Below are 21,917 nucleotides of genomic sequence, written 5' to 3'. Positions count from 1 at the left end.
GTACCAGAAATTTTTAATTGTACCATTTTGTCGCGATATATCATTTTATTCAATTTCATGCACTGACAATTCATTTTCTTGCTTATATTATTGTACCATGCTACGCAGCATGGCATAATTATAGAAGGTAGTCTCATTGGAGAAATTTATAATGGCAACCATTTTTAATTTGGAAGTAATCTATCAATTTCACAGCCCTGCCTAAAATTCAACTAGCTCGTTCGACGTTTTTCACCACAAAAGTAGAACACATGTATTTATATGAATGTTAACGAAATACGTCGAGCGCACAAAATTTCAAGTTGAACAATTTCAACTTTGACAGAACGTGTTTTTTGTTTTTTCTTTTGTTGAAAATAAAAACAAAACATTCAGAAAATATGAAATGTGAACAAAAAATATTTGGATTAATTAAATAAATTTTCATTTTTTTTTTTTTTGCGGTTTGTATTATTCGCTTGAAGATATAGCTTCGACGTATTTGGGTAATACGGCCAACATTTTGCAAAAGTGGGGAATAAAATATTAAACATTTTGTAAACTGAACACGTGTTGTGCGTACATATTTTCATATTTTTTTATTTTTCATTTTTTTCATATTTCCATTTAAATTTTGAATTTCATAAAAATTTTCATTTAAGTCAAAAGTAAAATTATATGAATAAATATGTTTGTACGATAAAATGTGCTTCATGAAGACAGATACATTCTATTTTCACGAATATTTATATTCTATTTTCACGTGTTATTATTTTCTCGTGTAAAAAAAAAAAAATTCAAACATACCAATTATTTTGCGTTTACGGCTTATATATATCTTTATTTCCTGTTTTGTAATGATTTACATATTCTTTGTTTTTATTCTAAATTTATGTATGCTTACTAAATGGCTATTTTGTGGCGAAGTGGCAATTGAAAAGCTCGAACACCTAGGTGCTAACTAAATACAAACATCCTGAAAATAATATAATATACGAAACATGATAAGGATACATTACAAACTAACGGTATTAATTATGTCTTTGGTTAATAAATCAAAAAAATTCTTTGGAAATGATTGCTAACTTATCATACATATGAGAAACATTTCGAATGTTTATTATAAAAATATTACTTTGGTTTGCGAATTCAAATGTCTTAAATTTAGATTATTTTAAAATATTATCTTTGGATATTTTCAATTATATTCTATTTGATGGGACCTGTAAAATGGCAAGTATTACGGCTTGAATATGCCTTGGCCGTAAATTGTTTTTTTTTTTTGGTATTAAATGTGTATTCATTGAAATTTTAATAAATATGGCACCCTATATTTTAAACTAAACGGGGTCGTCTCATTTCTGCTTCATGTATTTTGAAACAATATTCTCCAAAATGTCATCCACAGTTTGGTTATCCTCTTTGAACTTTTGCATTACTTTAGGAGGTACAATCCAGTTGAGAAATTCATCAACATTTAGACGCATTCTTTCTAATTGTGTCAATTTTAAATCTTCATAAGACTTTCGGTTGGCTAGCTTGAGCGCAGCAATTAACACATTGTCTATAAGTCGTTTTTCAAAGCCCAACTGTAGCAACTTTGTTTCGGAAGATATTTTCTTTAACAGAATTGCCATGAGTAAACGGATATGTGACAGATTGTTAGTCTCGTCTTCTTTGCTGCTTTCCTCTTTTGCGATATTACTGAATTTTTTGCATTCACGGTGGTGCGATTCCAAATCCAGTTTGATTTTGAAAAACTCGCGGCAACCCTCACACATGTAGGGGTTTGGCTGATTATGTATTTTCTTCATATGGGTTTTCAAGTGAGCTAACTGCGAGAAAGCCACTTCATCATCTTTGCACAGCAAACAATTGAACGGCTTTTCCCCCGTGTGCTTACGTACATGTAATTTTAATACGCTTGAATGAGCAAATGTCTGGCAACAAATCTAAAAAAATTTAAAATCTCTTAATCCTCTAAATAAGTTTGCTATTTTGTAATTCGTTACTAACCCTGCATTGAAATGGTCTCTCTCCGGTGTGCATACGCATGTGTACGTTATATTGGGATTTCTGTGAAAACATAGAGTTGCAGATGTCACAAACATATGCTTTGACATTCGTGTGGGTTTTAAGATGTGTCTCCAAGTCCTCCTCCTCGATAGGGTTTTTACAGATGTCACAGTCCATTAATTTGTAGTGCAGTCTATAAATGTGGGCCCTTAACAGCACATTATTAGCAAAATATTCTTTGCATATTTCACAGAAACAATCAGGCGTCTCGTCATGTCCCAGCATGTGTGCCTTTAAATTCGCCTGCGTCGAAAAACATGATGAACACTTCTCGCATTTATACTGTTTTGGTGCGTCCTGGTGATGGCTAACCATGTGCTGGTTTAACTGCAAAGTAATTTAATTAATTTAATTTATTTGTTGGTCTTATTACTAGGTCGGGTCATTCGCCGTCTTACCTGTCCCCCTCTTGCAAAGTGTTTATCACAAAAAGAACAGGAATAGGGTTTTTCGCCTGTGTGAATTCGCATATGCAAACGGAGTCTTTCCTTCAACGCAAATGTTTTGGGGCATTCCTTACAGGAAAATTGTTTCTGCTTATTGTGAGTAGATATTATATGATTTTTCAGGTTAACCTCCTGTCGATAACCATTGCCACAAACAGTGCATTTATAAGGCTTTTCTGCAGTATGGATTAGCTTATGCCTACTTAGATCCGATTTACCTCGAAACTCCTTATGACATACGTCGCACACGTAGCTCTTTCTAACACGTTTGGCCGAAGTGCCCACTCGCTCATCTGTATGACATATGTTTCTTTCGCTGGGATTCCTTCCATTTTCCACTAAATCGTCTGATTTGGAACATCGGCTACTTTCTTCATTGTCGCTTATAACCACTTTCTCAGTTCTATCCACTTCTATTACATCGGACTCCCCGTCATCATCCGTTACACATAGCTCCTCCAAAATAGCTTCCTCCTCATCTTCGTTTAGACATGAAAAGTGTTTTTTATTTGCAGGCGGAGATGATAGTGATATACCGCTGTCTGCCAGTACTGAAGAGGCATCCTCCTTTGAAAAAGACCGACGGCTGCGTACCATAGTTAGAATTAATGTACAGCTTTCTTTCGACCTTATTTAGAATCCGGCCCAAACCAGCCAGCCCCCAAACACCGTTTGAATGCCGAACCAATTGCCTTCCAATGTGGGTTAGTGTTTGAATTTGTATTTAGAGTTATCAAATGTTACAGATGTTTGAATTAAATATAAACCAACACCATCCTATTTACAGAGATTGTTGTGGTAGTTCACTATAAGATTAATAATTACTGCAAAAGAAAAGTCTTGCATTAGGACACACTACAGAGACAAAGTAAAATTATCCAAAGAAATCTTTTTGTTGTTCATACCAGCTGGGACGACAGTAAAGCGAATGATACCTAAAAGAACTTACACACATATATAAGTATATACATATGGGTATGTGAATGTATACCGTTTTAGATAATTTGGGAAACATGGAGTTTTATGTATTTTCAAAGCAGTTGTGTCAATACGATACACAATGTTTAAAGATATGTCGCACCGTGGTGTTCGCATTGAAATAGATTCACATGAACCTATCAAAAGAAATAGGGTTTGCTTCCTTAGTCTTTTGTTTGAAGATAAGAACATATGTTTGTTCAGCAGATATCAGGGGCAAAAAGTCGACCTCCCTCTCTCTATCTTTATCTCACTCACTCTTAAGCAATTACAATAAAATTCATTTACAAATATATTTCCAACAGTTTAAACAATGTCGATGATAAGAAATCAAGAATGATATCAACGGCTGAGTTGATATCAAGAACTGTTCTGTCATTTTTAGTTTCCTAATATTATTTAACTCACAACATTGCAGTCGTTTGCATTATTTCGATTTGAGCTCTGTTTGGCAATCGTCCGCTGACGACAACGTATGTGTCGCAACTGATTTCATTATTGCCTTTATTTACATATGCTCATTGTATATACAATCGTGGCCAAAACTAAAGAGACTGAAAATGCACAAAGAATAAATTGCCTGAACCTTTTTTAAAAATATACTTATAGGGAAGGTCTTTTGTGACAAATAAATAGATAATATATAAACTTTTAAAAAACATAATATGAACGCATATTTTTTTAAATATAAAATAATCTATGGAAAATAGTAACTTTTAGATTTTTTTCTTTTAAATAAGTAAATTTTCCTAGTAATCGACAGCATAGGTATTATGTTTGATTGCGACAGCATAGCTACGAGACATTGAATCTATAAATTGCTCAATTTGATCTTTGGATATAATATTCCTTGCATCCTGAACCTTTGGGAAGAAGGGTTATTGTTCATTTGTGAATTTCTTTTGATTTTGCTATTACAATACTACACATATTTTTCTAGGTTTTTGAATCCTACAACACATCTTTGACATGTTTCGATGTATGTTTTAGAACTCGTCACCAAAGGATTTTTTTTAGACTCCTAATAACAACAACAATAATAATCCATACCGGTTATTTAGGAAAGTAAATTAATATAAAAGAAAATTTCATTTGCAAAAAACCAGACCAAGCGAGTACACAAAACTTCTACGGGAAAAATCTGATCCAAGTAGCATGCAAGAATTCGGAGCAACCAATATTTATTTCAGAATAAAAAACTATTCTTAAATAAAAACACAAGAGTAGACGTGCGAGCTAACATAAATCCGGAGTCACTAAACACATTCACATTGGGTGAATGACAACCAAGTAATGACAATCGAAACCAGCAAATCCGAGCACTGCTGAAACACACATGCATCGCAGATGTTTGGCATGTTACCAGTGTTTTTCGTTTTAGAACCTATGTGTCTTTGGGCCAAATCCATTTCAGACAATTTGGAGTCCGTCTGTCTGGTTGGCTATTGCACACAATAACTTTCGAAGAGCGTAACCGATTACTTCCACACTTTGCAAATCGTAATAAATAAATAAAATTCGGAAATGGGGAATATCAAACCACTCCTTCAGGTACCTACCCACAAAAATTTTGGTGAATATAATTTTATAAGCTTTGTACAACATAGTATTTTAATATTGGAAAATTGTCCAGTACGGTCCACTACTTCTGTATATCCCCATGAAAGGTTCAATATTAGAAAATTGAAACGAACGGAATATCTATTTTTATCCAAACGTAGTCCATAGTAATATTTTAAAGCGTATGCCAAGTCCAAAGATGGGATGCATCGGTTCAATTCTTCTGGTACATTTCCACAAAGTGTCAACATTTTCAATATGTATAAACCCAATATTAGGCGAATTGAATAACCGATTTGAACAAGGTAAATTTAGGTCAATTATCGTCTACCATCATCTGTAGTGCCTCCACATATATCTACCGGAAACATAAACTGAGTTTTTTACTTTTTTACCCGAAATAGACCGAGTGAGTGGAGCAGAATAGTCTGATGGGACCATATGGTTTGATCCCCCATATATTAACCTATCATTACCCTAACCAATAGGTGTCGTCTTTGTGCAGAATCTACATGCAAATGACAAATAATCCGTTATAAATTTAATAGTCAGATGGGCGAACAAACATGTCTAGATCGTCTGAGTCAGTCGAGATATATCGGCATACTATAAGGAGCCGCCCAAGTAATACATTTTACATTTTTTAGACCACTTTTGGACATAAATGCCCATTTACGGAAACACTGCTTGCTACTGGTTTTTAATATATTTCGATAACATTGAACTCCACGTTTAATGACGAAGAACACTCCTCAACGACACACGCTCAGATTGAATGGCTTAAAAGTAAATGTAAATTGATGCATAATATGAAACTTGGTTTTGTGTATACGGTCGACTAAACCCTCACCCAAAAACTCATGCATGGATCATTTGTCCCAACCACATGCTGACAGACAAATCGTACTAGGGATATAGGGAATTTCCGCGAGGTGTTAAAATTGGAAAATATTAGGTTCAACTCATAAATTGTAAAGAAATAGAAATATTTGTCCACTAAAACTATATATGTGTGCGTGCATAGTTGGCTTCCTGTGGTTGCACAGTTGATCCAGATGTTTGCAGTCTCAGTCTTTTGTTTAGAATATCAGAAATGCGAGAATACAAGAAAATATTACGAAGCCAAAATTGAGAAAAAGAGATACACCATGACTTTGGTATTTAATAAAACAACCACATTTGATGAAAGAAAAGCATGCAAAGGTTAAATAGCTGTCCACCGAAATATAAATAAAATGAAAATATGTGATTATGTACTTACCGAAGTGGGATGCGGCTACATTGCTAGTCGTTTTTAACACAGCGTCATTTTTGTTTCCATCCATTTATTCCCTTTTCCGTCTACACGAACGAGACGACTTTAAATTGCCCACACATGTTCGCAACTAAACTCCAGATGCTTGGGCAGACATGATTGATTTCAATTGATTTGCTGTTCGGGGGGTTGGCATGAATCAACCCTCAAACAGTTGTTGACGAGAAGCGTAAACACCAATGGGCTCAGTTACAGTTTCCACCACGATTACTTCTTATTTCCGAATCTGTGTTAAATATATCACATTCACTAGTTGAGATCTAATTCCACATTAATTTTAGCAATATTTGTTCAACCAATATTAAAAAAAAAAACTCAGTCCACAGTTATTTTACTAACGGCACTTTGTGTGTGAATAAAATCAGTAGAGTTGGGTAGTTCCGGAACGAACTAGTTCATTGGAACTATTCCGAGAAAGGAACGAACGGAACTAGTTCCAGTTCTTTAATTAATATAATTCCTTTCTCTGATCCAGTTCCTTTTTTGAACTATTTAAAGCAAAGGAACTGTATGGAGCAAAGGAACTATTTGGAGCATAGGAACTATAAAGAGCAAAGGAACTATATGGAGCAAAGGAACTATATATGGAAAAACGAAAAAAACATAATAAAAGAGAGAGAGAGAGATTCAAAAGAACAAGACTCCAGCCCTCATAAAATTCGCTTGTTAATCGTCGTTCTGCCAAGACTCAAGCGACGTCGTACGCAAACCTTCGCCAACAAATGGTCTGTTCCAGTACTTTTTATACCCTCCACCATAGTATGGAGGGTATATTAATTTTGTCATTCCGTTTGTAACTCATCGAAATATTCATTTCCGACCCTATAAAGTATATATATTCTTGATCAGGGTAAAATTCTAAGACGATCTAGCCATGTCCGTCCGTCTGTTGTAATCACGCTATCTTCTGAAGGAATTGAGATAGGGTGCTGAAATTTTGCATAGGGTTGTCTTTTGTCTGCAGGCAGGTCAAGTTCGAAGATGGGATATATCGATCCACGTTTAGGCATAGCTAGTTGAGATCTAATTCCACATTAATTTTAGCAATATTTGTTCAACCAATAATAAAAAAAAAACTCAGTCCACAGTTATTTTACTAACGGCACTTTGTGTGTGAATAAAATCAGTTGCATGGCCTATAAATAAGGTCACCAAGGGAGACCAGCTGATTATCGATACCTCTCAAGTTTACTGTCAAAATGCATTATTGTGAATTGACTTCCATTATGAAAACGTAAACAAAGTCGAATTTTTTGACATTAGACTTGAGAAAAAACAGCTGTTTTCCGATTTCGGTTGCTATCTTGGTGACCTTATTAATAGATCTTGATCAGTTGCTTCAGTTGCTGTTTCCACAGACTAGGGATAAGTAAATCGACTTTCGATTAATCGACTTTTTGTATTAAAATTTCAACTGTTGATCTTAGAGGAAATCGCAAAGTCGACTTTTTCAGATCGTCTTTCGAATTTCGTCATAATTACTTTGTTTATTATCACAAAGCCAAGATTGCCCAAAAATTACATATTCCAGAACTTTATTTCGTCTGATGTCAAGAATTCATATAAAAAATAAAATTTTTTGTCGATTTTGCATATGGTATGTTCCCGTACTGCAATAATCTACTATTTTTTACTACGATAACACTTTTTTCCTTTATGATATCAAAAAAAAAATAGTAGAAAGTCGTAGATTCTTGCAGTACGGGAACAGGCCAATAGATTCCAGAGTTTAAAGGGCTAAGCAGATTGTACGTGTTGAGCGTTTTTTTTTTTTTTTTTTGTTATCGCGTTTACGCACGCAAAAAGTTAAAATATATTTAACTCTGAAACGCAGCGCACATCAATTTCGAGAGTTTGTATTATCGTTTCCTTGTGGTTGGTGACGGATGTTCAGTTATGCCATGTATAGACGAGCGTTGTTCGCTCTCTCATTCGTTGTTCGACACTTAATTATGAAGTAATTTCTTAGTTCCCCATACAAATTTTTCTGAGCGAACAACGATTTTTGTACAATTGAGAGCATTTATCGAAAATAAATTAATTTTGACAGTATGAAAAAATGTTTTAAATGTACAATTTTTTTTTCAGAAAAAATGGAAATGATGAATGAAAAGTATAAAAATGATTAGATTTTATACATGTAGGGGGAAGTAAATTTAGTTTCCTACTTATTTCGATATATCTTTCTTTTCTAATTAGCGTACAAAACAAGAAACAAATGTGGGGAAACCAGTAACGTACACAGGATTTCATCTCCAAATTTGTATATGTGACAGTATGTGACATTTGAATTGAGAAAATATAAAAATGTATTAAAAACAACAACATTTTCAGAAAAAATGGAAAACATGAATGAAAAGTAAATATTTATGGGTTCTTACTATATTTAGGAGAAAGAGAATATTTTTTTCTATTTAAATACGTAGTTAATATACATGGTACAATTATAAAAGGTAACAGCAAATCCCAGCTGATTTGATTCCAACGTAATACTAGTGTCAATATGAATTTGACAAATTATGTTTTTTAAAATCACCCAACAGGAAAATTGGGAACGCATACAATTTAAAATTGTTCTTTATTAAATGTGCTCCTGTATTCAATTTACTCAATCTGCCTGCTGGGAAAGTTTGAGGAAGCAAATCTTTCTTCGAGGAATAACTCGCTATTCCCAGCATTTTCATATGTGTTACACATATATGTGGCAATGGCTCAATTAAAGGAAAGATGTGGAAGCGATAGAAATATAAATTTGAAAGATTTTTATTCATGTTTTTCAATTTTTATTTTGAGGACTTGAAAATATTTCATTTTCAAAATAAAAATAATTTGATGATAATTTGTTTGTTTGTTTACATTTTTCTGTCAAATGAGTTGACACTAGTAGAACTTACAACAACAAATTTCCATGTGGTTGTTGTATCGATTTTTGTACAACAACACTTGCTGTTACCTTCTATTATTATACCATGGTTAATATACAGAAATAAGTAGAGATTTCGGTGTAATAGAAAAAACAACAAGTTTGAAAAAGAAAATTCTGATGACATGAATTAAGAATAGTGTTGTATGAACGGGTTAATTCATGTAGGTAATTCTGAGAGCGAACTACGTTGTTCGAGTGCTCGTCAGAACATGGTATTACGCCATCCGTCGTGTTTTTTGTTATCGATAATACAACGACCACACGACAACAATTGGTCTGTTCCAGAACCTGTAAAAATGCCCAATTTTTTTACAACAACAACAATTTTTCCTTTATGATATCGGAAAAATAATTAAAATTTAGTAGATTCTTGCAGTACGGGAACAGGCCAAATATCGTCATCATTTGCAGTTGATGTGCGTTGTACTTCGCAGTTAAATATATTTTTGCTTTATGTGCTTGTTGACGCTATACGAAACAACATGTAACACGATCATTGCGCGGCGCCCTATTTTGCCTTGACAGAATTGTTTACATATGATGTGTTCCTTTATTCAAACAGTTGTAAAAGTTTTGAAATATAGAAACATATAACGGGAACAATTTTAGGCAGTATTGTTGCAAGGGTTTAGCATTATAGTCCTGATTATGATGTTGAGAGAGGAAGATGTTCAATTGAATTTATTAAATAGATGGTTCAATTATTGGTTTGTTCCCATACTGCACGATTCTACTAATTTTTACTATTTTCCGATACCATAAAGGAAAAATTGTTATCGTAGTAACAAATTGTACATTCTGGCAGGTTCTGGAACAGACCGTATATCTGCGTAAAACAATGGTCATTACAATTAAATGGCCTGTTCCCGTACTGCAAGAATCTACTTTGCTTTTTTCTTCAATATCATAAATGAAAATTTGTTATCGAAGTAAAAAGTAATAGATTCATGCAGTACCATGGCCCAATAATAAGGTCGTCGGATAAGGCCAGATGGTTTCAACCGAGCTGTCAAAATACTTTAAATTTTGACTAAATCGCGTGAAAACGTAAAGTAAAGTAAAATTTTATTGAGACTCTTCTTCTTTTCGATAACATATTTAAATGTACTGAGAATGATTAGCCTAGTTAGAACTATATACGTCTTATTCTAACACTTGGAATGTGATATGCATCTTTGCAAACAGTAATAATATAAAATATATGCGAAAACATACAAGAGAGAGTGAAAAGGCTTGCTCCCGGCCTATACATTTGCTGGCAGAGCATTTTACGTCTGCCAAGTATAAATAAACTTAAGCGTGAAAACGTAAACAATTTCTTTTTACACGACCTGTTTATTGGGCCATGTGCGGTACAGACCAACAATTTTCATGTTACATGTACAATTTTTGTGTTTCGAGTCACCCATTGATTTCGATAAACAAAATGTTATCGTAAGTTAGCAATTGGTCTGTTCCCGTACTGCATGAATCTATTAAATTTTACTAATTTCTTCGATATCATAAAGGAAAATCTGTTACCGTAGTAAAAAGTAGTAGATTCTTGCAGTACGGGAACAGACCAAATGTAGCTAACTCACGTAGATGTTGGCATGCGACTTCCACATGGTATAATAATAGAAGGTAACAGCAAATGTTGTTGTACAAAAAACGATACAACAACCACATGGAAATTTGTTGTTGTAAGTTCTACTAGTGTCAACTCATTTGACAGAAAAATGTAAACAAACAAACAAATTATCATCAAATTATTTTTATTTTGAAAATGAAATATTTTCGAATCCTCAAAATAAAAATTGAAAAACATGAATGAAAATCTATCAAATTTATATTTCTATCTATTCCACATCGTTCCTTAATTGAGCCATTGCCATATATATGTGTAACACATATGAAAATGCTGGGAATAGCGAGTTATTCCTTGAAGAAAGATTTGCTTCCTCAAACTTTCCCAGCAGGCAGATTGAGTAAATTGAAAACAGGAGCACATTTAATAAAGAACAATTTTAAATTGTATGCGTTCCCAATTTTCCTGTTGGGTGATTTTTAAAAAAATAATTTTTCAAATTCATATTGGCACTAGTATTACGTTGGAATCAAATCAGCTGGGATTTGCTGTTACCTTTTATAATTGTACCATGCGACTTCCAGAATAAATACTTTTAGCACTAGCCATGTGCGGTATAGACCAACAATTTTCATGTTACATGTAAAATTTTTGTGTTTCGAGTCACCCTCTGATTTCGATAAACAAAATGTTATCGTACGTTAGCAATGTAGCTAACTCACGTAGATGTTGGCATGCGACTTCCAGAATAAATACAGCACTATTTTAGCATAAATAAAGCACAGGTTTTTTGGGAAATTAAAGCATTTTATATATTGGACCTTATTTTTAAAGTTTGTTGACCCACTTGCATTGTTTCGTTTTCTTTTTTTGTACTGACTTTGGTTGTTTGCAGTTGTTGTGGTTTGAGAATGGCTGGAGTTTTGTTTGAAGATATTTTCAACGTGAAGGATATGGATCCAGAAGGCAAAAAATTCGATCGAGTCTCTCGACTACATTGCGAATCAGAGTCATTCAAAATGGACTTGATATTAGATATTAACTCGTGGCTATACCCCATGGAGTTAGGAGATAAGTTCCGTTTAGTTTTGGCCACCACGTTGCGCGAGGACGGCTGTCCAGACACCGGTGAATACAACCCCTTGGAGACGGAAGGCACTAGAGCTGATAGTTTTGAATATGTGATGTTTGGTAAAACATATCGAATTGAGGGCGACGAAGCACATAATGAAGCTTCTTCCAGATTATCGGCTTATGTTTCCTTTGGTGGTTTGCTGATGCGGTTGCAAGGAGATGCCAATAATTTACATGGCTTCGAAGTTGATCAACAAATGTATTTATTAATGAAAAAGTTAGCTTTCTAAATAATTTTTAGTAATTACTAGTAGTGTGTATGACCAAAATAAAAATATATGTTTTTTATAACGGATCTAAAAAGAATGTTGTGAAAAACTTGTTTGCTTCTAAAAGTGGCATCAACAAAATTTTAAAAATTACAAATATTTTATAATTTTAAATTGAAGCATGTTCCTGTAGGCGTTCTTTAGAATTATCAGAATATCTGAGTGAAAAATATTTAATTTTAATATACATATTCGTGTTTTAAAATCGACATGCCCACTAATTTTTTCATTCGGACATATTTGAAGATCATGATAAGAGAAAACATTCAGAATATAAAACATAATGCAAATAACTTCCAAAATAATGATATAGAATCATTTTTGGATTGCATGTTGATCACGAAAAAAAAAAAAAAATTGGAACGGACTACTATTTTCATAAGTTCCATAATTAATTGCCGAGTTTAATTATTTTCATAATTAAACTCGGCAATTTTAATTGTTTAGAAGATCCGGACATATTTGAAAATCATGATAAGAGAAAACATTCAGGATATAAAACATAATAATGCAAAAAACTTCCAAAATAATGTAGAATCATTTTTGGATTGCATGTTGATCACGAAAAAAAAAAATTGGAACGGTCTACTATTTTGATAAGTTCCACTCGAAAGAAAAAACAATATAAGATAATAACAATGGTGGCCAAAACTAAAGCAACTAAAATTTCAAACTGAATAAATGTACTGGTTATTAAAAGTAAACTAGTTTTTTTTTTTCAGAAATAAATTGGCAATTTATTCACTTAACAAAAATAAAAGGAAAATATGAAAAAAAAAAAAAAAAAAAAAAAAAAAAAAAAAAAAAAAAAAAAAAAAAAAAAAAAAAAAATATGGAGTAGGAGTAGTTTTTATTATTCAATCTTATTTATGATTGTATGAATTTATTTGTTTTTAATTTTTTGAATTTTTATTGTTATTTTTTTTGGGGTAGTTTATCCTTTATTAGGTTAAGCACATCATATGCATTTTGTAATTTATCTTTAATGGGCCTGAAGGCTTTGAATTACAAATTAAATAAGATTGATTTGAATTATGGAAAACTATATTTACCCAATTTTTGCTTGGTCAAAACTAAAGCAACTTTTTATTTTTTTTCTTTTAAATAAGTAAATTTATCTAGTAATTTACTGAGTAACAATTATTTTTGATTACGGCAACACACCTACGAGAAATTGAATTTATATAATTAATTGAATTCATACAATTTAATTCTTGGATATACTATTCCTCGCATATTGAACCTTTGGGAAGATGTTATGTTTATTTCTGAATCTGTTTTGATTTTTCTATTTATGATACTCCAAAGATTTTTCCAAAAGGGTGAAAATTTGATAATTGTGTTGATTTGATAATTGTGTTCTCAATATAATTTTTTTCGTGTCTGTGCCTTTAACAACGTAACCTATAATCCGACGGGGCGTACAGAAATATTCAACTTCCCCTCTATGGCAAAATTTTGTGTACGGCCGTATTACCCAAATACGTCGAATTCACATCTTCAAGGAAATAACATAAATATCAACAAAATTGAAAAATTACAATATTACAATATTTACTCAAATATTTTATATTCTAATTCAAAAATTCATATTTTCATTTTGTTTTGCTTTTATTTTCAACAAACAAAAAAAGAAAATAATACGTTCTATCATAGTTGAATTTGTTCAACTTTGAAAATTCGTACGTCGACGTATTTCGGTAACTTTCATATAAGTCCCAATTTAGATTACATGCGGCAAGTCTTTATTTGCAGGAGAGAGAGAGGCAAGGGTAATTGAAATGGAAAAAAATGTCTCGTACCGACAATTTTCTGGCAATTTGTTTTGTGTATTTTGTTTGTAGTGCAATTTCAGAAAAACCGAATTGTCTTGTATAGACGCATGAAGCAAGTTCAAAAGAGAACGATAAGGATTGCCGTAATTAAACTCGCCTAATCTAAATCAAGGCCTATATAAGGTTTAACGTCAATTTCTTTTGCCGAGGCGAAAACTAATTGTTTCGCCTTTAAACAAAAAACACAGCCAATACGCAACACAATTTATAATTTGTAGGATAATTTACTTGAGAATCTTCTTTAAACTCTTGAAATAGTCCAAATGTGCTTCACAAAGACGATATAAATTAAAATTGAATTGAATGTTGACAAAGTATATTAGTGAAATATTTAAAAACATTTTATATATATATATTTTTTTAATTTTGTTTGAATTTAGGTACGACCATTATGTATTTGGTTTTCTTCATAGCTTTTCATAATAGCCCTACCTATATTTCAACTATCTCGTCCGACGTTATTCACCACAAAAGTAAAACACACGTATTTATATGAATGTTAGTCCGCTTTTCCACAGGCAGATTTTTATTTGGCAAATTTTTTGTTTTCTCTTTTGAAATTTTCGCTTGCTTTTCCATTAGCAAATTTTTCTTTGCCAAATTTGCGAATCAAAATACAAAAGAAAGAAAAAACAAACGTCAAAAGTGTTTGCATTTTGAAGATTTTTTAATATTTTATTTATTTTTTATATATTTTAGTATATAAATTGCAAAAATTAAAAATTAAATTTCACTTGCACAAATTAAACAACAGGTTTGTAAACAAAAGCCGGCTGTGTGTCAGTAAAGCGAATAGGTTCAAAAGGAAATGTCAACAAAATTGTTTTCAACGAACAGAGCAAAGGAGTACACTCGACAACATTCCGAGGATAACTTTAAAATCAAAAAAAAAAAAAAAAAAAAATGTTATTGTATGTAACACTAGTTCCAGTTTGATATGTCGAAAACAAAACTTTCGAAATATCAATAAATTTGATTTATTTTCAAAATACAATATTTTTGAATTTTCAGAATAAAATTTAAAATCATGAATGAAAATCTTCCAATTTAATAATTCTATCGCTTCCTGGTCATTCCTCCAATTGAGCCATTGCCATATGTAGAGGTAACTCATACAAACGCATTAAAGTCCTGATTTAGATTACGCGAGTTTACTTGCGGCAATTCTTGCCTATACAAGGCAATTTAGTTTCAAACAAAACAAACAACTAATCGACAGTTGACACTGCAATGCGAAATACACAAAACAAATTTCTATTCACCTTGCCCCTCTCTCCAACAAACAAGGACTTGCAGCAAGTAAACTCGCCTAATCTAAATTGGGACAAAGTTAGCGTTGAAAATAGCAATTTTTCATTGCAAAATGATTTGATGCTTTAAATTTTCCCATTAGGAAATTGAAGTAAATTGTAAACCAAAAAGCAACGAACTTCTGTTACGATTTCATTGATTTGAAAATGTATAATTGTTAAAGCGCGATTAGTACTCTTTTAAATAAATATAATTAAAATTATCATGCCAATTCGTGGTTCAGTTCAGAAAAAAATTAATCGTCGATATGACATTTTTCCATCGTCTGCAGATTTGGGAATATATAAATGTCAAGCATTAGACAAAATAGTGTTATATTTATTTTTTGGTTCCCCAAATGTTGTATTATCTCATTTCAAATATAATGTGTACAAAATTCCCCTACTTTTTCCCTACATAAATCAAAAAAGAATCATTTCAGCTGAGCATTGCGGTTACCTTGTATAATTGTACCATGGTGTCCAGCATAGAAATAAAATACACACATCAATAGTTGTGTCTGTTTTCTCGACATTTGGTAACAATTGTTACCCAATGTTAATAATGTTGTCTGTTTACCCAAAAATCCAGTAAAAGAGAGTAAAGTAAGAGATCAAGTTAACAGTTCAAAAAAAAAAAACTGCTGGAGTTTACTAAATGAATTTTATGCAGTAACATTTTGCAAGCTCAAATGTATTATGACCAATTGACAAACATAATGTGCAAAATACCCAAACATTTTTATTTCCAAAATGCAATTTTAAACTGTGTTGTATAAAAAATGTAGAAAATGGAACAAAATTCGCGAATTTGCAGATTAATTGCTGAATCTTACTGAATGTTGTCTGTTTACATTTCTCACTATTATTGTAAAAGAGTATAAAACCGGCTTACTCTCTGGGATAGAACTTACTGAGTAAATATTACTGGAAAAGTAACCAGACGCAGCTAATAATAAACTATTCTAAACATATGTGCTACTGTAGTTAAGCCATACTGTTCATATAATACAAATAAGTTTGGTTGCGTCTTTCGATGGTTTACATTGTTCCAAACAATTTTCTTGTCATTTCTTCAGTTGGGTGGGTCCATAAAATAAACAAACACTCATACGAGCACTAACAAGTAAATACACATGGACACATTTGTTTACACATCCTAAAGAAGGAAGTAAAATGACTTCATATTATTTCCATGTTCACCCCCTAACTTCATTACTGTGGATGCAACAGTCAGATTAGAACAAGTGAAATGTTTACAAGGTGTGAAGAAAATGCTAAACTAAACAAACGAATTGATATATTTAGATTTTATTATATACAAATGAAATGTTTACAAAATGTTTCTATTTCATCTTCAATTTGTATGCTAGATTTCACATGAAATAGAAAAATACAAATTTGGTTCGTTTTTAATGATCTTGTTCGATTAAATAGCTTCTTCGGGCCGTATACAAGAAATAGAGCGGTACCTATAGTCGAGACTTTAATTTGGATTTACATATGTTGTCGTCGCAGACTGTTTTTTGATGGCATATACATACATATATATTTTTTAAATATAGGTTCTTTAGGTAGGATAAAGAAATAATCACGTTAATAGACGTAAATCTAGTCATGTTTGTCAGCCGTCGTTGATAATGTTATTCTGTGTTTAATGTCTGATTAGTCTAACAATTCATGTATATAAAATATACTGATCCTTTATATTTGATACAGTATTTTTCGGTTAATTGAACATCAAAATTTGCACAAATTTTCGTTCAATTGAATAGTTTGTTCAATTACAGTAATCACGTAAACTTGGAACTACTAATGATTTAAAAAAATCCAACGTCAAATACAAATTACGCTTTCCCGAAGTTTTTCCATAGCAATAAATAGTCTTTTTTACAAATTATGTAAAATATGTATGTAAAAAAATGGCAGATTATTTTTCAATTATTATTGTGCAATTAACCGGTGAAAAGTAAATGGAAATTTATTTTTGATGATATGAATTTTGAACCAATTAAGCGGGAAAATCAATTAACAGGGTTTAATTATCCGATTAAATTTACATGTATTTTCCTACGAAATATTTTTTGCACTATCATGTGGTTCAATTAAGCGTGGAAACCAATTAACCGAAAAATACTGCATTAATTTATGCATCCCACCAAATGACCTCATTTCACACACAGGGCCTGTCTCCAAACGTCTTTAGGATCGATTCCAGTATCAGCGATATTCTTTTGGAGCGTCCTATATAGAAATATCGAATTTATTTATTTATCATAGCATTCACCGAAGATATCCGAACGAGTTACGCTTACAAGCGTTCATTTTAATGGAAAAATGCAGTAGGAAAAACGGAAACTATCAATCGTCAGGAGTGCGTGTGGCGCATTGTTTCTTGTGTGAGTGTTTATACGTAAACAATCACTTTCTCCCTATGACTATTTCTGATGCTTTGAGAATCCATGGTATTTAAATTTATTTCTTGGTAGAGTGGAAAATACAGGCAATTCCGTAATTAGTAGTTCTCTCCATGACTATATCAATTGATTTTGGGCTCCCTCTCTCTATTTCTCCCTCTCTTCCTGTCTGTTTATTCTACATACCAAATGTTCGCTTCTATGAGGGTGCTAGCGTTATGATACCTAACGATCCTGCGCATCTTCATCCAGCACGGCGTATACGTGTTTGTTTATTTTGTTTGGGTCTTCTTCTTGCCACTTCTCTGCTGGCAAAGGAAAAACAAATGAGAAAAATCTCATGTCTGTTCTTTCCCACTAGTGGCAAACATTTCGTAAATGTATAAATATTGAAAAAGACGAGCAGAAAACATCTTAAGACAGAACGAAAAATCGACGATCGGGAACTTGGGTTTTAATAAATTTTGGAATGTGGGTGCAGTGCGTCGTGACGCGTTTACCAGTTCACATCAACTTGTTGGCTACTCGCGCTTCCTTCTCCTCACAGATTAGAAAACATTTCGCCGAGACTTTATACATGCATATGGTGTACATGTAGACGTATTCTATGAATGTACGTGCGTATGTACCGAAATGCTACATATCTGCACACATTCGAGCACATTCATAACGTACCCATACCAATTATATATTTTTTGGAGACCAGTCTATTTTTAAATAGCCAGAAAAGAATCGAATAATATCAAAGTTCCCATAAAAGACTGTTAATTTGTGAATTAAAAAAACAGAATACATACAATACGGAAAATGTGTGACAAGTGAAAACGTTACAAAAACACCGAATAAGTAAGTACCTTTACCAATGTATATATTTTGTTCCATAGTGCCGTAATTAGTAAAAAACATTTTCATTGGATTCCTGGTTACATGACTGCTCGGCGCATTTGTATCCATCGATGCCCAAGATTTTCTTGTATTGTAGCCCAAAATTAATCGCTTACATTTCGGTGGCAATTTTTTTGCTGTCTTTGTGTCAATTGGTGCATTATTCATGCCGATCTTGCACTTGTACCTCCAAAAAAAGTAGCATGCCTTTGTAAGAGACAAATAGACCAGCAAATTAAATTAATTCTAACATGAGCAATACTGACACAAACTGCAAACATTCGCCAATGGACACATACGTATATGTATGTATATACCAAAATACATACATGTGTATGTATGTATATATTCGATCTTAAAGAAAATGTTTCCAAAAATTGTGTTGTGCACTTTTCGTATTTGTGGTTTTATGTGCGTCTAATGATCCTTTTAGACATGCTCACAAACAGCAATACAAGTCCAGGCACGAAATGCTTGAATGCATTGGACACACAAATAACTTGTTATGTTTATATGGTTAATAAAAATGTTTATGTTTCCTAACCATCGTCTCTGTTCCCACACGCTCTCGCTCACACATATCCAAAAAAATCGGTCAGTGTTGTTGGGAAAGTAAAAAGTGCAAAATACCACAAATGGTTTCTTCGGAATGGTATAAACAAATATTCCCGGAAATCTGCTAATGTTCCATACACGCAATAGGGACCAAAGTAAATGTTTCGTCCTTCTTGGTGATTAGTGTGAATATGTGTACTTGTTTGAATTATACTATACTTGTTTGTATTAATTGGTGTTAATGTGTGTCTAAAGGTTATGCTCTGATCATATTTAGCCAAAAACCAGACCAGCAAAATTCGAGTTGATTTGTCTTTTTCCGCTTACTGGCGCTAACATTTAAGACGACAGGAAAGGGAAAAAGGCGTATAGACTACGAATAATCTCACCGATGCTCATAATATAGCACTAAAAGTAAGTATATGTTTGCATCAGATGTGTTTTACAAAGATTCGGCGATTACTTGACATATACACACAAATAGTGAGGAGGTGGATATATTCGTACACATACGCAACATACGACCCTATGATACTAGAGTTCCCTGTATTACCAAGCATGTCAAACGTATATATTTCTGTTTTCTATTGATTTAAGTTTCCGAATCGAATAATCCTGCGATGATTTTATTCCGATTTTATTGTTTGGCATTTTCTTGTTCGTGCATATCTCCACACAATCATGTATGCCACACATCCAGATACATATGTACATATTTGTACGGTGTTGGCTTTTTGCCAGATATTGCCATCACGAATGTTTTTTCATTATTATTGTTGAATGATGCTGCAGCATATTGAAAAGAGAAGCCTGTTTTATTTCATAAATTATTTTATAATTGTTTTCTATTACCATAGATAAACTCCACATATACTGGAAGAAAGGTCTTTCTGTGTTTTTTCTTTGTTCGCTTGTTGCGTTTTGGAATCGAACTAAAACTAGAACTCTTACTGCATAACATACGTTTTCTGATAACTAACAACAATTACAATGATAGACATATATACCTAGGGTTTATATGCTATATATATACATATATAATTGGTAAACATATGTTCATAAACACAAAGAGCGTATTCTTAATACAATACACAGAGGTATGAAACTAATATGTATTGGTGGGATCTGGAGGAAACTAACATCATTCTACACACAATACAACGACTGACTGATCGTCTATGAATGAAACAATCTTCCAAAAATAAAACCAAATATAAACAAGCAAACATCAAGTAGCAGACACACGTACACATGTACATATGTATGTATCGCGAACGAAAGAATTCTGGAAGTTATTCCAAAACGAAAAAATGAATAGCCTAAATGGAATTTATTTTTAATTTCTCAGTGAATCTAATAAAAGTTAAGACATAAAAGCACTGGCATAGGCAGACGTATGGCAAGGGCGTGTTCTGCTGTATGGTTCATTACAATGCAATGCAAATGAACCAAAACTGGATTTTTTGTTGAGATAACACCAAAATGCAATCGAGACTCATGTTATCATGTTTCGAACGTTAATTCAACACATTAATTGATTTATAGATATACATATGTACACACATATATTGCATAACCGGAATATGCAAATGTAGACCTCTTCTAGGAGGACTTGCATTTCCAGCGTAGCCATTGTTATGCTGGAGGGAAGGGCCCTCCAGAGTTCAATCGGAAAACTCTAAATCGAAACGGGAATTGGATTCTTTTGTTCAAATCACAGCTACCATTTGCAGCCAACACATTTAAGACAACAACAAGTTAACAGCTAAAGTTGATTGCACTTAGCTAACATTCATTCTTAAGGGCAGCGTTAATTTTTAGCCCCAAATGAAAAACAACTGAACACATCAAATCCCAAACCAGCCAAACGTCTTTTTAATGAAGTACATTATCGCTGTAAGTGGAACGATTGAAGCGGTCTTTGTTCGCAGAGAATAAAATGCCTGCTTAGTTCACCAAAAGCAACAATATTATATTTATATCCTCTTGGATCGGATGTACTGCGGTCGTCACAATGAGATATGTAAGTAAAATCAATGTTTTTGTTTCATCCTGGCTTGCATTCAAAGTCTGACCATTCTGCTGGTCTCCCCTAGTTTTGGCTTACATTCTGTATAGTAGGTGTGGTACGTTCGACCCCCATTGGTAACACAGAGACGCAGCAGGGACTAATTGCCGAGAACGAGAATACGAATACAACACATAAGTCCGGTATCGTAGAGATTGTAGATTCTTCTTCCAGCCATAATGTGGACGGTTCCTACAGTTTCCACTATCGCGGAGCAGACGGAACCTTTCGTGAAGAGACGGCTGTTGTTAAAAACCCTGGCACTGAACATCAACATCTTGAAATCACAGGGGCCTATTCTTTTTTTGATGCCGATGGCAAAGAAGTAGTGGTCCACTACACAGCTGGGGATCAGGGTTTCGTTCCTGAGGGTAACAACATTCCGGAAGAGATTTCGGCAGCAGCTAAAGCCAATAGTGAAATACCAGCATCAACAACCATAGTTGAAGAGCCTAAAAGTTCTGACGACTCTGAAGAGGATGACATGTTCCGAGAAACTGCACAGATAAATATGGTACACTAGAGTGAGTTACATACATCTTTGACTTATTTTTAATATATGCCAACTAATATTTATTCATTTGTAGAAAACACATCGAAATCCATAGAAATCAGAAT

The 21,917-nt window shown here is 33.0% G+C and overlaps 3 protein-coding genes across 3 annotated transcripts; 2 read left to right on the top strand and 1 right to left on the bottom strand.

Moving 5' to 3' along the window:
- Positions 1 to 1,334: 1,334 nt before the first annotated feature.
- On the bottom strand, positions 1,335 to 3,098 carry LOC133331891 (zinc finger protein 26). The gene is made up of 3 exons (XM_061540281.1): positions 2,454 to 3,098; positions 1,996 to 2,382; positions 1,335 to 1,931 (listed from the first exon to the last, which is right to left on the bottom strand). Exons 1-3 carry the CDS (start codon positions 3,096 to 3,098, stop codon positions 1,335 to 1,337), a joined length of 1,629 nt encoding a protein of 542 aa, XP_061396265.1.
- An 8,660-nt stretch (positions 3,099 to 11,758) lies between these two features.
- On the top strand, positions 11,759 to 12,238 carry LOC133331847 (DNA-directed RNA polymerases I, II, and III subunit RPABC3). The gene has a single exon (XM_061540230.1). The coding sequence runs from the start codon at positions 11,759 to 11,761 to the stop codon at positions 12,209 to 12,211; it is 453 nt and encodes a 150-aa protein (XP_061396214.1). The 3' UTR covers positions 12,212 to 12,238.
- Positions 12,239 to 21,245: 9,007 nt separating this feature from the next.
- LOC133331890 (flexible cuticle protein 12) lies at positions 21,246 to 21,822 on the top strand. Its single transcript, XM_061540280.1, has 2 exons — positions 21,246 to 21,254; positions 21,328 to 21,822. The coding sequence occupies exons 1-2, from the start codon at positions 21,246 to 21,248 to the stop codon at positions 21,820 to 21,822; spliced, it is 504 nt and encodes a 167-aa protein (XP_061396264.1).
- Positions 21,823 to 21,917: the final 95 nt, after the last annotated feature.

This window comes from Musca vetustissima, unplaced genomic scaffold (genome assembly GCF_032173495.1).
Source record: "Musca vetustissima isolate MV318-11 ecotype Yass unplaced genomic scaffold, APGP_CSIRO_Mvet_v1 utg24363, whole genome shotgun sequence".
NCBI lineage: Eukaryota > Metazoa > Arthropoda > Insecta > Diptera > Muscidae > Musca > Musca vetustissima.
The sequence above is the reverse complement of the archived record's forward strand: the minus strand, read 5'-3'. Positions and strand labels throughout refer to the sequence as shown.